Source organism: Thunnus maccoyii, chromosome 2 (assembly GCF_910596095.1).
Source record: "Thunnus maccoyii chromosome 2, fThuMac1.1, whole genome shotgun sequence".
NCBI lineage: Eukaryota > Metazoa > Chordata > Actinopteri > Scombriformes > Scombridae > Thunnus > Thunnus maccoyii.
The window spans coordinates 25,434,103-25,450,710 of record NC_056534.1 but is presented as its reverse complement, the minus strand read 5'-3'; the positions used below and the strand labels follow the sequence as shown (position 1 = coordinate 25,450,710).

At 39.0% G+C, this 16,608-nt stretch overlaps 3 protein-coding genes across 13 annotated transcripts in view; 2 read left to right on the top strand and 1 right to left on the bottom strand.

Moving 5' to 3' along the window:
* Positions 1-1,881, bottom strand: part of LOC121882025 (DNA-binding protein Ikaros-like) — a 32,239-nt gene extending 30,358 nt beyond the window's left edge. For 4 of the 6 annotated variants that reach the window (XM_042389956.1, XM_042389964.1, XM_042389973.1 and 1 more), the window contains exon 1: positions 710-797. The gene's annotated coding sequence lies outside the window, so the exon portion shown is untranslated. Of the gene's footprint in view, positions 1-709; positions 798-1,783 lie in introns of those variants that run through there. The other 2 variants (XM_042389936.1, XM_042389929.1) reach the window with 2 other exon arrangements.
* LOC121882043 (SWI/SNF-related matrix-associated actin-dependent regulator of chromatin subfamily E member 1-like) lies at positions 715-11,567 on the top strand. 6 transcript variants are annotated; one of them, XM_042390006.1, is made up of 12 exons: positions 953-1,040; positions 1,758-1,811; positions 2,164-2,207; positions 2,564-2,668; positions 3,545-3,625; positions 3,960-4,091; positions 4,316-4,487; positions 9,077-9,249; positions 9,366-9,467; positions 9,989-10,250; positions 10,361-10,592; positions 10,914-11,567. In XM_042390006.1, the coding sequence occupies exons 2-11, from the start codon at positions 1,805-1,807 to the stop codon at positions 10,564-10,566; spliced, it is 1,284 nt and encodes a 427-aa protein (XP_042245940.1). In that variant the 5' UTR covers positions 953-1,040; positions 1,758-1,804; the 3' UTR covers positions 10,567-10,592; positions 10,914-11,567. The 6 variants fall into 6 exon arrangements, with proteins under 6 accessions (XP_042245931.1, XP_042245940.1, XP_042245947.1 ...); XM_042389997.1 differs by lacking the exons at positions 953-1,040; positions 10,914-11,567 and adding an exon at positions 715-802 and having other exon boundaries at positions 10,361-10,742; XM_042390013.1 differs by lacking the exon at positions 10,914-11,567 and having other exon boundaries at positions 2,564-2,662; positions 10,361-10,742.
* Positions 11,568-13,033: 1,466 nt separating this feature from the next.
* On the top strand, positions 13,034-16,526 carry ccr7 (chemokine (C-C motif) receptor 7). Its single transcript, XM_042390045.1, has 3 exons — positions 13,034-13,206; positions 14,709-14,758; positions 15,027-16,526. The coding sequence occupies exons 1-3, from the start codon at positions 13,191-13,193 to the stop codon at positions 16,089-16,091; spliced, it is 1,131 nt and encodes a 376-aa protein (XP_042245979.1). The 5' UTR covers positions 13,034-13,190; the 3' UTR covers positions 16,092-16,526.
* The last annotated feature ends 82 nt before the right edge of the window (positions 16,527-16,608 follow it).

Sequence of the window (16,608 nt, the reverse complement as noted above, 5' to 3'; positions counted from 1 at the left end):
CTGGTGAATGAAAAGAACATGAAGCATCACACTTGGTGATGAGATCACAACAGTGTCTACATGCATATTATACAAGATGCAGGTCAAGCAGAAATGAAATAAGCTCTCAAGTGTGCAGTGTAAACAGAAAGAAACAGGGTCACAATGAACACAATCAATTAACAAATCCAAAACAAGTACTATTCAGGTTGAATGGACAGAGATGTAGGCTAAATCCTGCAGGCTTTGGATTGTTATCTTTAGGGAACACACTATTACAACTATTGACCTGGGCGGCTCTCAAACAATGTGAACAAGAATGCAAAGTATTTCAGTTCTAACAACAAGGGAGCAGTGAATAGGGCAACCTTGATTTTCTCAAAAGCTTAGTAGCCTGTGAAGCATGCATAATGCAACTTACGGTATGGTGACATAATAAATCATTCCAACTTTTTTTTTTTTAATATCATAGCCTGAGATTATTAACTTGTACAAAAGGGTGGATGCAAACTGTGGAGCATCTGCAATGACATGCACATTTTTGAAATGAGGTGATGTATTTTGCAGACAGGGTAACCATGAAGGTCAGCTTTTTGCCCCCATACAACTCAAGAGTAAACAGGCTACATTAGTTTCTGACCAGTTATGATGGTGCACATCTGTAACACATCTGTAAGCTATGTGGGTACATAGTGAACTCTTATTTGACTGCACTGCGCTGTTATGATACCTCGTCTTTTCCACTGAACGGCTGTTCTTGAGAAAGCTGTTTCTAGAGAAACATCTGTTTCTGCTGAAATTCAGAAATTCTGCTGTCATATCAGTAAGTGAGAGCTGCAGCAAAGACAGTTGATGGGCGATGAGCATCAGCGTCCAGGCAAGGGAGGCACAGCTGCAATGAAGAGAGGGTGGGGGTGCAATTCTGGAAGATTCTGCAGAAATCTTACGAGTGGACCCCATTTCATTCGTATATTGTGGGGACTGTGTCTCTGAGCTAGGTGGTTAGCCTTCCCTGTCAAAGCCACAACGTACACACTGTGGTGGGGACTAAAGGTTTTAGGGTGAGTTTGCTGGCCATCACTTTAGAATACATGCTTGCTAGTCACCATCAAAATCTATGGGAATTTGTTTATCTCTAGATGTGTTGGTTTGACTTGACGTTGCATGCTAATAATATCTCTATATTCTTTTCATTGAGGTAGCTAAGCTAAGCTAGCAGTTAGCTGCGTTACCAGCTCGCTAGCCGTCAGCCTACTGAGCATTTACGTTAGCCCAACACATAGGACCGAATATCTACGGTCAGAACAGTATAATTACAGTTTCACTCATCTAACTCATGTTAACTATATCCATTGCTGGCGTCAGCTGCAAACTACCTAACCTTTCGAGGAAGATACAACAAAGTACTGCAGCTTTATTACTGGCTACTAGCTATCATAAGCTACCGTTAGCTTGTCTCGGCTCGGTTATTGGAGGGTTAGCAGCAGCCAGTCCTAACGTCAACAACTGGTGCTTTTCACCTATTATTATTGCCCTTTCCACTCCTAAAGCATGAAACTCTAATGTGTTAGCAAATTAACGATGTTATTAACAACCCCTCTTCTGCTGACACGATATAAGCGATGCTTCCACATATAAGCAGCAATCTTTCCAGACAGTCAGTGATACTCATGATCGGCATCTCTTTGTGCTGTTCAATAAACCAACCTGGCAGCAATTAATTATCTAATCAATACGTTCTAAAATGCTATCTTACTCTAAACATATGTTTATTACAGAACCAATGACTGGATTAGACTGATACCTGCTGCTCATCACTGCAAAGATGTCAAGTAAGTTAAGGAACTGGGAATATTTGAGCAAGTTGTGTCAAGCTCTTTGTAGTTAGCTAGGTGATGGTGCTAAAATGCATTTTGAAATACACCAGACCTGTTGTTGCCACTATAACCATAACACTGCAGCATCAAAAGTGCACTACAATCATGCATGAACAGAGAGTTCCTTTGGTGTGGGTCTACTTTGTTATTAATGGTTTTTATTTCTTGTAGTCATAAAAAGAAATTCATATTTAAAAGACATAAGTGGCAAATAGTGAACTTGAATTCAATTGGAGGATTGGGAATAGCCTGCTGTTTCACTGGACTGATACTGATGTTTTAATGTGGACCCTTTCTTTCACAACAGAGAGGCCATCCTATGCCCCTCCCCCTCCCCCTGCCCCTACAACTGTAAGTATCTCTGAAATAAATGTGGCACCAAATATTAACTGGGTATCCTAAATTATGTGGATGTTGCTTTCTGGAGATTTCATTTTAGTACAGTTTATACATTATCAAAAGGTATTTTTCAAAGAAAGCATGTTTTTTGTTGAATTCACAACCCCTGTTACACAGACTGATGTGCTGATACACCACTGCTTCTGAAAAAATTACCTCCCTATAGCTCCAGCATGACTGCAAGTTTCTTTCTTTTGCATTTCCCAGCTTCTTTCATTGGTTTCTTTAAGTTTCTGTCTTGGGCTTTACTCCTCTCCTTATTTTATGTCATTTCTCATTCGTGTTTCTGTCTCATTTGTTTCCATCAGCAAATGCCCAACACTCCCGGGTTTGTGGGGTACAACCCATACAGCCATCTGGCCTACAACAACTACAGACTGGGAGGGAGCCAAAGCAGCAACAGTCGGGTAACGGTATGAATGTTAACATTGAGAAAACACGGTGACTGAAAATGTAAGGCAGACTCAGCAGGAGATATTCAAATCTGTAACAACTTACTTTCAGTTAAGTTTCGCAGAACACTCAACAGTCAGATTGCTCAGTCAAAACAAGGCGTTGCAGAAGCTTCTGCAAGCATCAACAGCATTGCAGCTTTTCAAAAGAATGACCAAAGTTTTGTTTGAATGAGACTAGGTGTATTTTTGCATTTCCACTGTTCAAAGAGCAGATGTTACAGAATGAAAATGTGAAAAGTCATTCCATCCCTGAGACTGAATCTGAAATGAGTATCATTCCAAACTCCTCTGCTGCCTCCATCATAGTGCAGACTGGCTAAAAGTCCATCTGTGTGTATTCAAATACCACCTGCCTTTCAAAGTCTGCATTTCTGACAGCCATGTTAAGTAACCCATGCCATCAGTGTTGCCATGGAATTACAGACTCGCTGCTCGGCATGGCTCTGGCTGCTGAGCAGTAATTCAGTCGCTGCATGCAAGCTGTGGTTGGCTGACTCTGATAATGACATTATGTCTCGCAGTGGGCAAATCTCAGCTTAAGTGAGATTTTCTTTCTTTTTTTTCACAGTCAACGCTATTCCATTGTTCTCTGTGGGGTTCCCAACTTGTATATGGCCTCAAACTGTCATTAATTAAATCAAGTTAATTGAACTGATAAGAAATTACTTTGATGCATTTTGTATTTGAGTCCAAGTATACTGTAATACTTTATTTTTTTTATGTTAAATTGCACAACCATGCACCTACACATAGTTTTACAAGCATGTTTAAATGGTTGCCTGATCACTCAACAGCAACTATGCCTTAAGATGAGTCTTTTTCTTTCTTAACCAGAATTCTTCAGGAATAAACATCCCAAAGCCACCGAAGCCACCTGATAAGCCATTGATGCCATACATGAGATATAGTCGTAAGGTAAGTACACAGTGTGTAACTGCTGCCTTTTCATCATCATGTGCTCTGTTGGAAGACAGGGATACTTTGATTTGAATATATTATATCAGCTCAGAATGATAAAGACATTAATTCTGTTTGAGACGCTACTAGTTGTTTATCAAGGTAGATGTAGCTAAATGAAGCCAGGACTTAGCTAGGACACTCCACATCACATAGTGGGATTTATCAACTTGGAGATGGAGCTTAAAGCACACGGCCTCCTCTGGTTTGTGACCTCTCTGCAAAGAGATAACCACCTATAGCCCCTCCAACCCAACCCAACCCCACACCCATGTCTGGTTCTCATCACCAGGTTTGGGATCAAGTAAAAGCCTCCAATCCTGATCTGAAGCTATGGGAAATTGGGAAGATAATCGGTGGCATGTGGAGGGACCTCACTGATGAGGAGAAACAGGATTATTTGAATGACTACGAAGCAGAGAAGGTTGGTTGTTTTACAAGGGGTGTTCATGGGGTTTTTGTGATGGGTGATCGGCAGATGTGTCTCCAACAGTTGTGGGTCCCTCCAGTCTTCATTGCTTCCTTTCTAACAGTCATGACTAAACCTCTTTCCTTATCTTGTCCTAGTTAATAGAACCGAGGGTCCACATGTTGTGTCTGCTTGCTTTCTCTGTTTCCTTGTCATTCCTGTCATCTCCTCTACCGTAGATTGAATATAATGAGAGCATGAAGGCCTATCACAACTCGCCAGCCTACCTGGCCTACGTCAATGCAAAAAGCCGCGCCGAGGCAGCTCTGGAAGAGGAAAGCCGCCAGAGGCAGTCCAGACTTGACAAGGGTGAGCCTTACATGAGTATTCAGCCAGCGGAGGATCCAGATGGTAAGGCCACTCAGTTGAATGCTTTGTCTCCCAACGTTTAAAGCACTGTGACAGAGCTGTAATTACTGTAGCACGACCACACAGAGTTGCCAGTCCGCACACCCAGAGACTGTTATCTTTTTCCCTCCTCCTACACTGCTACAACCATCCACATTTTGGGTAATTTGGTAATTTCTGCTTTTAAACTGCAAAATGGAACAAAATTTGTCTTTGTTTTGCAAAACTGTTGACATTTTGTAGGTATTCTTGGCATTGGTTTAGACATAATTGCAAAATTTACATTCTTTTCCCTGTTGTTTTAAAGACTGACACACACACACGTTAGACACACAAGCCAGAAGAAGACGTTTGAGTTACACCCACCTCACGGAAATGATGCTTGTCTAGGATCTGGCTGGGTTTGCAGCAGAAGATAATGATGTACAGGAAAACTACAGATAAAACCAATTGCTATTTAGAAACACCCCAGACCATAAAAATGTCAGAGTTGGTATCCCAGCGGGTTGTGTTCTCAACAGGCTGCACGTACATCGATGATTAAATAAGATTTAGCTCTCCAGGTGGCTACATATTCAGAGATTGTGCTTTATTAATAAATACAGTCTTAAATTCTCATGTAGAATAGATTTATTTTGAACATGACATTAAAAAAACCATGAAAACAAGATAAAAAAGAAACAAGAACATAAAAAAAGAAAATATGTAAATAAGGAAACAAAACAAGAATAACCAATAAAATCAACAACAAACATATACAACAAATTCTCAATAAACAACATAAATAAATATTATATGTCTGAAATGGAGTAGGAAGAAGTAAAATACTTATCTCCCCTTTTCTATACTTATTCAGTGAACTTAAATGAATGATGATGAATAGTCCAACTATCTGCCCCACGCCTATCATACACAACTTAAATAATTACCTCTATGTTTATTCTATTTATATATACATAATCAATGTGCAGGTGCCCAACTGGCATGTCCCATGACTCAGAGAGAGAGAACAAAAACCCTCCAAAACAATAACAACAACGTCATCATCAGCGAGTGTCACATTCTCGAGACAAACAAGACCCCGTCCTCATTTTGTACGTTCTTAAAGTGTTTGATAGTCTTACTCTGCTTGAGTTCTACATTAACCATTCCACTAAGTCACCCCACAAATTGAAATGCACATTCTCTTAAGATTGGTGTGAACATGTTTTTTTTGTGCAGTCTTAAATTCCACCAGAGCCATGAACTTCAAAACATGTGTCTTTAAAAAAACAGTGTGTTATTGTGTTCACGATATCCTGCATTGTTTACCGTCCTTACAGCTCTTTTTTGTAGAATGCATAATGAGTGTAAGGTGCTTTTGCACATGTTAGCCCGCACCTCTACATAGTTATTCAGATACAGTTATACAAGTGAACAACAACAGAGTGTATAACGCTTTATGATCTAGAATGTGTCTTGTTTTTCCCAGAACTGCAACGCTCCTTGCCGACTTTGCTCGCACATATCTTGTATGAGGTTTCCAGCAGATTTTGTGGTCACACCACATCACACCCAGAAATGTATTTTCATAAACCCGTTCTATATTAACGTAATCTATCATCACTTGTAAGTGTGTGTTTATTTTACGATTTTCAAACAGCACAAGTTTGGTTTTATTCAAATTTAATGAAACTTTGTGTCAAACCGCTGTTTCAATTTACTCATTTCAATCGTAACCACCTCCAAAAGCTGTTGCAAATTCTCCCCAGAACAAAAAATATTGGTGTTGCCACAAACAAAACAAACTTCAATCTCCTTGATACCCTACATATGTCATTTATATACAAGATTTTTGGGCCTAATACTGATACCTGTGGGACTCCGCAGGTAATATACATGGTGATTAATAGTCACCTATCTGTACGGCTGCTGCCATAAACCAGTTTTTCCTTCTCTGTTCTCTCTATATCATAAGAGCACACAGAGATAAAATGCTTGTTTGACACACAAAAGACATAAAAGCAGCTGTTTGATCAATCATGCATAGTTTTAAAATGCATATGTAACAAGGCTATATTATGGTTATTTTCAGCAGTCGATTTAACCAGCAAAACTAGATTTGTTGAAAGTTTATCTTGGGTGAAATGCAATCCGGACTATGTAATAGAGTTAGGCATACAGGAGAAGCCCTGGCTTCACCTAACATCTGTAATGCAAAACTAAAATAACCTGAAACCACATCCATAATGTAGAGGGACAGTGTTGTGCTAAAAGCAAAAGCTGGAAAGTATCCCTACATTAGCGAAACAATTCTACAGAATATGTGAGAACATAAAATCCTCACACGCTACCTTCAGAATATATTTCTCCCTTGGCTGTTTCCTGTTGTGGTGTCAGAGCACCTATGTGAGCACCTTTGAAACTTTCAACGTAGCAGATACGATTCATTTCTGCCCTCTGGAAAGTTTCAAGGGTGCATACAAGGGTGCACGCCGCGCTGACAAGTTCAACTGATACCAGCTGAGAGCTCTTGTTACATCACGCAGCGGTTAAGCAAAAGCCACAAGGACAAAAATTAGTGTCATGTATTGTATAACTATATGACAGTGTTGGCAAATGGAAAAATAAAAGGGGAACCAACTGGTAAAGAAAAATACAGGTTATGAAAAGAATCCCGTAATTTTTCGAAACTAAATTGTTAAATGTATTTGTGAATTCTGCTATTTAGTCCCTAAATAAAAATATACAGTACTCTCCAACATATTTACAGATTATACTGATTAATTAATGCTCTAAACTATTTTTAACTACTCTATTGTTTTATCTATTAAGCTATTTGTAAATCCTTTTTAATCCGAAATATTGATGGATTGAACTATTGTTTCAGCCTATTATTAATCCATCATTTAATTCTTCAATTAAATAGCAATCAGCAAATACTCAATATAAATTAATAATTTATTTTCTAATCATTTCAAGCAATTTTTTAGATCCATCTAAAAAGCCACAAATGTTCCCAAAATAACATGCTGTATATAATGTCCTGACTGAAACATGTTCAAAATGGCGTCCTCTATGAATGATGTCAAACACAACAGATAAATCCTGCAGAACAGGCATGTAAACAGCTTGGATTGGGGAACTTGAACTTGAACTTGACTTGAGGATAGCTGTTCACAGTTTCTGTTCTCTTCATACAACCTAACAATGCCTGAGGAGCGAGACAAAACAGGACGCACCAAAATCATATCTCACAAATTCAGCGAGACCTAAAGCTGTAATCACGGTCAAAAGGCGCTTCTGCAAAGAAATGACGCAGTTGTCGAAGTCATTCAAATGTTCTGTTTCATTCACAATAAAATAAAACAAAAAAAACAGTTTCAATCCATCTGGAGTTAATTCTTCAACACCACAGAGTGTGGAAAAAAGTAACTAGGGATGATTATTGTCTAAAGGCACTGTAAATGAACTGTATTTGGATTTTTCCTTACTGCACAACCATCCTGTATCTAAAATGGCAAAGCAGTATACATTGAAGACAAAGAAGAACATTTGCTGGCAAATGAAAATTGCAGACTACATCTTGAAAGTTCTGTCCACATTCAGTGAGTTATAATTAACAGCTTGTCCCATTCACTCAGCAATATAGGTTTTGCTTTGCTTAAGGACGCATTTTGACATAATGGCATATATTTAACTCTTAACGGCTGAAATACATCAGGCACGGACGTGACGTGTCACATAGGCGTGGCGGTGCAGTTTTTTTTTTTTTTTTTTACCTGCTACACCGACTGCGTCTTTGTTGCGTGCCGGCCGTGTTTTCTGAGGAGATTTCAAGTAGGATACTTTGGAAAATAAAGCATTTGCCGGTAAAACTATTACAAAAATAAGACCTGTCTACATGTGTACTGTAAATCTTATTTTCATATGTGCTTTCAGCTGTGTGTGATCCTATCCATATTGCCTATTAAAGTTATGTAACAACAAGTTGACCAAGCATTGCCAAGTTTAAGTTGCAAAAGATAAAGTTATGGTTATGGAGGGTTTGGAAGTGTAGGCTGTATTAACTGGTATTGAATTAAATAACTACATCGTTTTAACTACAGGATCATGGAAACACATTGATTTGATGAGATATCTATTTTCATCATTTTTAATCAGATTGTTCTCAACTTTATGCAGTTTTTACCTGTTGGAGCGCCGTGTAGCCGTGCACAGAGGAAAAAAAAAAAAAAAAATAGACCAGTCGCATAAAAATAGAGATGAGCAGCGCGATGCCTGCATGGGTGCCTGCGGCTTCTGTGGTCAGTGTAGCAGTTTCAGTTGATTATAATGGACACGCTCTGCTGCAGCAGACGTGTTGCGCCACGTCTGTGTTTGGTGTATTTAGACTGTAACTCTGTATAAATATTGAGCGATGTATTCCTGATGTCTACAATGTCTTGATACAGCAGTATTTGCATCATTTTGATAGTGACTATGTAACAAATCTCCATTCTTCACAGGTGTAATATATAGATTTATATGTATATATATATATATGGTAATATAAATATAATATATATTACCAAAGCCAGTTGTAAAGCCTCTACTGTTTTTCATGTCTTCAGATTATGACGATGGGTTTTCCATAAAGCATTCAGCTGCAGCTCGTTTCCAGCGCAACCACCGTTTGATCAGTGAGATCCTCAGTGAGAGCGTAGTCCCAGATGTGCGATCAGTTGTTACCACTGCTCGCATGCAGGTCCTCAAACGCCAGGTCCAGTCTTTGATGGTGCACCAGGTATGATCATTATAGTCTTGTATTCTACACATAATGGTGGCATATCACATGGACAGCTTTGTTTTTTATGGATTAGTTAAGTAAGAACCGTGGTGCCCGTGTGTCTCGTGTTACAGAGGAAGTTGGAGGCAGAGTTGCTTCAGATTGAAGACCGCCACCAGGACAAGAAAAGAAAATTCATTGAAGCCACAGAGTCGTTCACGAACGAGCTCAAAAGGGTACGGCATCTTTTACATCGAACGTGGTCATCAATTACTCGCACGCAAGCTGCATTTTGCATGTTTTACTGTACAGTGTGCAGCTCTGGTTATGTGCCAGTCTATGTCTGCCTTACAGCCACCAGCTGTTGCTAACGCCATCCACATGTTCTGGCAATCATATAGCTTTCACCGTTAACAATTTGTTGCCCCCATAATAACTGTTGTTCTGAAATGAGATGCAGGAGTGTTGTTGAATGCACTATCCACTGTACACAACAGGCGGCGCCATTTATCCTTTACAGAGCCTCTCAAAGCAACCATTCACTAACTGAGAAGTTTGTCAAGACTGTACATGTACTGAAACGCTGTTGTAATCCATGTAAAAAAAACAGACAGCACTGAACTTTGTAAAGTGAACAAATTATGCGTCTAATCACTGCATACAGCATGTTCAAGAAAACATTTGCATATGCATTTCTAAAACCAAACTACCAAAACCAAACCAAACATTTCTAAAACAAAACATAACTGCTTTTCAGCTGTGCTGTATGAAAGTGGAAGTGGACATGGAGAAGATTTCTGCAGAGATTTCTGCAGCAGAAGAGGCAGCCCGCAAACGGATGGCAGAACGTGAGAAGGATGCAGGAGACCGAGGTGCTAGAGAGGCCCCCACCTGCGTCTTAGCAGAAGAAGAAAAACATGTCTGCGCAACACATGGCAACAAGTCCCAGCAAAATTCTCTCAGTGAAAGTAGCAACAAGGAAGGCGAGGACACAGAGTCCAATCCCACAGATACACCAGGTGAGCCACACTGGTATTTATCAGTGACTATGATGCTGTCGGGATCACTGAATAAACTTTTTCCTCCACTGCTTCGTGTTTTTTTAATGTCACCTCCTTGGCTGATGCAGGGAAGCAGAAGGCCTCAGAGGAACTTGAGGCTCATCCAGGCAGTGAGGAGGGGGCGTCCGAAGACAAGGAAAGTGTCCCAGAGGGAGCCATGGAGGAGGGAACCAGTGACAGTAACACAGGCTCTGAGACCACCTCTGCTCAGACAGAAGATGCCCCGACTAGTGAACCATCAGAGGGGCCCAGCAGGGCAAGATCAGCCCACTGAGTCCGACACCTGACTGCTTCTGAACTGTAAGGCTGTCAGTACATTTGTTGGCCTCTGATAACATGTATTGCACAGTATCATCTCATTTTGTCAAAGCATATGAAGAGCGTTCAGATGAGTTTAACAAAGCCTGAAGCAAAGATGATGTTAAAAAAATAAATGAAAAATGTAAAGCACTTGAAGCCGACAAAGCAATGGTCCTCTCTAAAATCAATGGCTGCTAAGTGCACCACAAAAGCCCGTGTGAAAGCACTATATTTCCTCCATAGGCATCATTGCCATTGGGAAGAAACCATATAGGCCCTCTTCAGCACATATTGATACATATCTCCCATCTTATTCTCTAGCACTACGCAAATGAAGACTGGCTACATGAAAAAAAGCTGTTCACAAGAAACAAACATTGTTCAGTGTTATATTTAACTTTGTCCTTTGTATTGTAGTGTCATTGTTGCTTTTATCGTTATTTTTGCATGTTGTAATTTTTAAAAATAAGTTGGCATACTTGTGAAGAGTGGAGCTGGGTGACCATCTCCTTGGCAGGAGAATATTTGTTTACTATCTGTACCAGTATTACAGTGACCGTATTGTCTCAGGAGTTTGTAGTCACTAGTAGTAGTTATTTTTGTTATTTATTATCAGCATTTTTATTATACTTGTGTATTGGTTGTCCTGGGGCCTGGCCTGGTCCATCTATGCGCATATATCACATGATCATCAATGCTGTACAAAGCTCAACTACCGGTGTTCTCAAGTTTGCTAGCTGTCAATCAAATCAAAAGCAGTACGCTTAGAACATTTCTGTGTTATGGTCAATATTGCAATTTTCAGCAGAAAACTTTTAAATGTACCGTAATTGTGTACACAGTGTTACGAGGTTTGCTTAAACATGGATTTTCATGTTGTCGTAAAACATCTTTAAGAACAGTCATAAACACGCAGTCTTAAAATGAATTTTCTTTTGCATATTTATACCAATAAACTTTTCTACCCTAAACAAGTTCTCATTTCACTTATTTTCCAGAAATTGTTCGGTGCAAGGTGACTATCATGTATGAACAAATATACAAATGCACATTTACAGTATAAAAATGCATAACTTATATCTATGAAAGTGCTTTTAATGGTATACTGCAAAATCGTTGATGGGTGTATCAAACACTGTGCAGTGTGCATGCAAAGAGCAAATTGTCCTCTGCACATTACAGGTAAGGGAAGTGGGTAAGATGAGAGGGAATTGTTCTGATTTCCTGTTTTCAGCACTTGGCTGCAAATCCTCCTGAGTTTCAGTTGTGACAAAAGTCAGTATCAGTACCATAAAGAATGACTAAGAACTGACAGGATATTTAAGCTTTATATATGATGTTTTCAATGGTTTTAGCCTCTCACAAAATCATGTAACGATCAGATTTGGCTGTGCTTAAGTTTAAACGTGAAAGATGTGCCCTTCACTGCAACATGCCACCTTTTTGTACCGTGCGGTTACCGCTGCCTCAAGTGAAAGCTAGAAACCACAACCGCAGAGATACAGGTGTGCAAAGCCTGTGCAGATCTTGTGAGTAAGGTTAGGTTAAGTTCCACTGCTGTCCAGTACAGCAAGTACAGACTCTGACTTCATGATATATGTGCAATGATGTAGCACTACACAAACAAATGAGTAACTTACTGTATAATCAAAATTATTTTATTAAGAAATGCAATCTGTCCCACCAACATTAATATTTTTAATAAATACTGTGTATTACTATCTGTTAATTTGTCCTCTTGAGAGTAAAAGATAACATTTTGTATATAAAAGTGTTTAAAAAAGGTAATGATGCATATTTCAGTTGTTTGATTGTATCACCTGCATTGAATATATGTGTATATTATATATATATATATGTGTGTGTGTGTATATATATATATATATATATATATATATATATATATATATATCAATCACTGGCTGTCTACTACTCAGATCATTATCAACTGACTGCACAGTGGTGTGGCTTTGAACTATCATGGTGTGACTATCAGACTGCTTTACCCTGAAATGAGATTCATATCAAGCTCTATACCTCAGTCCCGATACTTCTCGCTTTGATTGAGACATGAGTGGCTGCTAGTAATGTTAAATAACTGAAAACTTCAAAAAAAGTTTCCAGTTATTTAGCATTACTAGCAGCTACTACTACAAGTTTTTGTAGCTCTGCCTCTCAAAACATACACACAGAAAATAAAGTGTGAAGCAGTGAGCTCCAAAAAGTGGTTTATATATATTTTTTTTTTCAAGTCACAGTGGTGAGGCTCCTTATTATTCTTAGTTGCAAGGTGTTAAGACTATGATAGTTAAATACTTTACACATAAGTATTTACATGATACATGATACATAATACATACATAATTTAATATACAGTATGTTGTAGTATAAATAATTGAAAAAAAAGAAAAGTAGTTTTTGTTTTGTTTTTAGGGGCAGCGGTTTTCTATGCCTCACATGATACTTGAGGGCTGAGAAGAGGAAAAGCTTCAGTAAGGCAGGGTTTCTTTTCATTTCTTCAGAGGGAAACCACCATCAAATACAGACATTCAACTCATCAGTGTTTAGTGGCTTCACCTGCAGCGTATCGCTCTCAACATGACTTTTGTCAGTGGTGAGTACCTCCATCAGGGTTCGACAAGGATAGTTAAAAGGATGTTATTCCTGGTGTGGTGAACAAATGCAAAATGTAAAAAAGCCATCAAAAAGAATGTGTTTACAGAGATAATCTCAACTAATAATTGAAAGTGAATTAGGATAATGTCAAAAGCAAATCTGAGAAAGTAACTAAGGATTCCAGTATGAATGGATCTTTTGGTATCAAATTTATCAGAACCAGTTATTTTGTCTTGTCTGTAAAAAATAATTGAGAGTAATATCAACACCATAATCATTTTTAGCCTTTGTGGTTGCTGCTTTTATAAAGAGCGGGCTGAAAGCCACACAGGTCGCATGCAACGTGGTACCTGTGACACGTTTAGTAAGGGTGTCGGTACATGTTGGTACATATGAGTCAGTTTGAACTGTTTGTCCTGAATCATTTACTCTGTTAGCCAACATTATTTTTTGTTGGACCTGCCAACCATTGTCGCCACTAAATAGTAACCTTTGCTAATTTATTACTTGAAAGAATAATTACTTGCCTGGGTATCTCATTTATCGAACAGCTGTTTTTTTTATTCTCCCTGTAAGTACACCTTAATAGTTAATTAATAGTTTTGTCAATATCAAGTTATTTGACTAATGGTGCAGTCTGTATTGAAGTATAATAAATCACATTTAACATAACAGTGTCAGTTATTAGATATAGATATGATTAATGACTACTATTGAGAGCTCTTTTTCTTTTTTTCTTAGCCAATGCAACTTAAAACCACATAACCACTGGCTGCAAATAGAAAAAATAATACATAGAACAATATACAGCAATCAATTTACAATAATAAAAATCAAAAGTGAAACAACCACATTAAAAAACATCAATATTAAATAGATATTAAAAGGTGATTGGCCCGGCTAAGTTTTAGGGGAGGCTGTAATGTAATGACTAAAGGTAGGTTTTCTGAATGTGCTTCATTAACATGTAATGGAAGGCCGTTCCAGAGATAAGGGGCACAGTAGGCAAATCCTCTGAAGCCAACTGACTTTTTGTTAACTGAAGGAATGACCAAGAGATCAGCACTGAGAGAGCGAAGAGGGCATGCTGGCGTATATGGTGTAATTAGCTCAGATAAGTAAGGTGGTGCAAATCCATGCAAGGGCTTATAAATTAAAAGAAGAACCTTAAAATCAGCTCTAGCTTGCACTGGGAGCCAGTGCAAAGAGGCCAGAATGGGTGTTATATGGTCAAATTGTCTGGTTTTTGTCAAGATTCTAGCTGCAGAATTCAATTGTCCACATAAAGGTCAGTTTACTGGTAATAATAACTAGTAATAATAATAATACTACTCAGCCTATGAAAACAGTTGTCAATGTCTAGCAACTGGGAAAATAACCCTATTCTATTATTTTCTAACATCACACAAATTCCTCTGCACAGCAATAAAAATTAAGGATAATGTCATCATATTATTACCATGCTTGGTTTTCTAAAAAATAATTCAGCTTTTTTTTCAGGTTTTCACAACTTTCTGCCCGCTGTCCTGATATGGTTTATGACCTTGGAGGTAAGAAAGCCACACAAGTGCAGCTGTAAACATGAAAAATAAAAGGATGTAGAGCATGCATGTCTGTAGTATCCGCAGGAAAGTGAAAACAGCAAGTATAACACCTGTTTTAACAATAGCCCTTGACACACAAACATTTCCTCAAAGAAGGGGGGTGACAAAAAATGTGTCAGGATGCAGTGAAAAGCAAGTAGCTTAGTTTTCTGATTTACACACACACACAATATTTCTTTCTTTCATCTGATCATTTAATCTGTCTTGATTACAGCCTTGCTTGTCTCAACAAGGACAGAATCTATCCATGAACTACACAGATTACACCTTTTTCACAATAGATTATAGCGACATCCCCGAGCTGTGTGTGAAAGAAAACAACCGCCAGTTCCGCCTCTGGTTCATGTCTATCTTCTTCTCCATCACCTGCTTCCTGGGGCTGACGGGGAACCTACTGGTCATCCTCACCTTCTTCTACTTCAGTCGTCTCAAGACCATGACGGATGTGTACCTGCTCAACCTGTCATTTGCAGACCTGCTCTTTGCTCTGTCGCTCCCCTTTTGGGCAGCCAACTCCATGGCAGAATGGGTGCTGGGTTTGGTTGTGTGCAAGGCCATGCACACTATCTACAAGGTCAGCTTCTACAGCAGCATGTTCCTTCTCTCTTTCATCAGCGTGGACCGCTACTTTGCCATAGCCAAGGCTGTCTCCGCTTTCCGCCGCCGCTCCCAAGCTGTGTTTCTCAGCAAGGTGTCATCAGCTGTCGTCTGGGTGATGGCACTGATCTTCTCCATACCAGAAATGAAGTACACCAACATCAATAACCACACCTGCACCCCTTACTCTAGCAATGCTGACCCGCTCCGTGTCACCATCCAGACAAGCCAGATTGTTTTGGCTTTTGTCCTTCCGCTCTTGGTCATGTGCTTCTGTTACAGCAGCATTGTCCAGACCCTTTGCCAGGCTCAAAACTTTGAACGGAATAAGGCCATCAAGGTGATTCTTGCTGTGGTAGCTGTCTTCGTGGTCTGCCAGGTGCCCTATAACCTGGTGCTATTTTGGAACACAGTTGTCACAGCAAAAGGAGGAAGCAAAGATTGCAACTATGATAACACTCTCCTCTACGCCACCGACATCACCCAGTGTGTGGCCTTCCTGAGGTGCTGCCTGAACCCCTTCGTCTATGCCTTTATTGGTGTGAAGTTTCGCCACGACCTTCTGAAACTATTGAAGGAGTTGGGTTGCATGAGCCAGGAGAGGTTCTACAAGTATACCTGCGGCAGGAGGAGGAGCTCAGCAGCCACCGACACTGACACCACCACCACATTCTCTCCCTGAAACTGTCTCAGTATGGACAAAATCCTGTTCACACCCAAACAGTGGACTGTTGAACATAGTGATACAAGAGAGATTCAAATCGAAAATAATTTTTTATGTACATTCTGGTAAGACAATTGTGTGTGATTTTGCTGTTTTTGTATTGGTTTTATCTTCTTGTTAGTGTCTATTCTCATCTGTCAAGATTAAACAAGGCTTTGGTTTTTCTTTTTTGCAGGCTGCAAGGTAAATATTGGTTATTGTATTGATATTTTTGGTATTTCAAGAAATGCATTGTGTTACTTAAAAATATATTATCTACAGCGCTGTTACTCAACTATTTGAAGTGGACCAACTCATGTACGTTAAACTAATAGAACAAATCACAGTTTTACAAGTATACTCTGTATTGAATGCTATTTGCAGTATTGTAACAATTAAATAAGCTTAAATTCACTGGAACTGAACTTCATATGTATTGATTTTTCATAAATAAAACCCTGAAATACAACATTAACAGAATTAATGTGTATTAAAA

What these genes read in the sequence shown, in the direction of transcription:
- LOC121882043 (XM_042390006.1), top strand. An exon ending in GCAGCAACAGTCGGGTAACG is followed by an intron (nt 2,669 to 3,544) that starts GTATGAATGTTA and finishes TTTCTTAACCAG; the next exon opens with AATTCTTCAGGAATAAACAT. An exon ending in AGTCTTTGATGGTGCACCAG is followed by an intron (nt 9,250 to 9,365) that starts GTATGATCATTA and finishes CTCGTGTTACAG; the next exon opens with AGGAAGTTGGAGGCAGAGTT.
- ccr7 (XM_042390045.1), top strand. An exon ending in TATGGTTTATGACCTTGGAG is followed by an intron (nt 14,759 to 15,026) that starts GTAAGAAAGCCA and finishes TCTTGATTACAG; the next exon opens with CCTTGCTTGTCTCAACAAGG.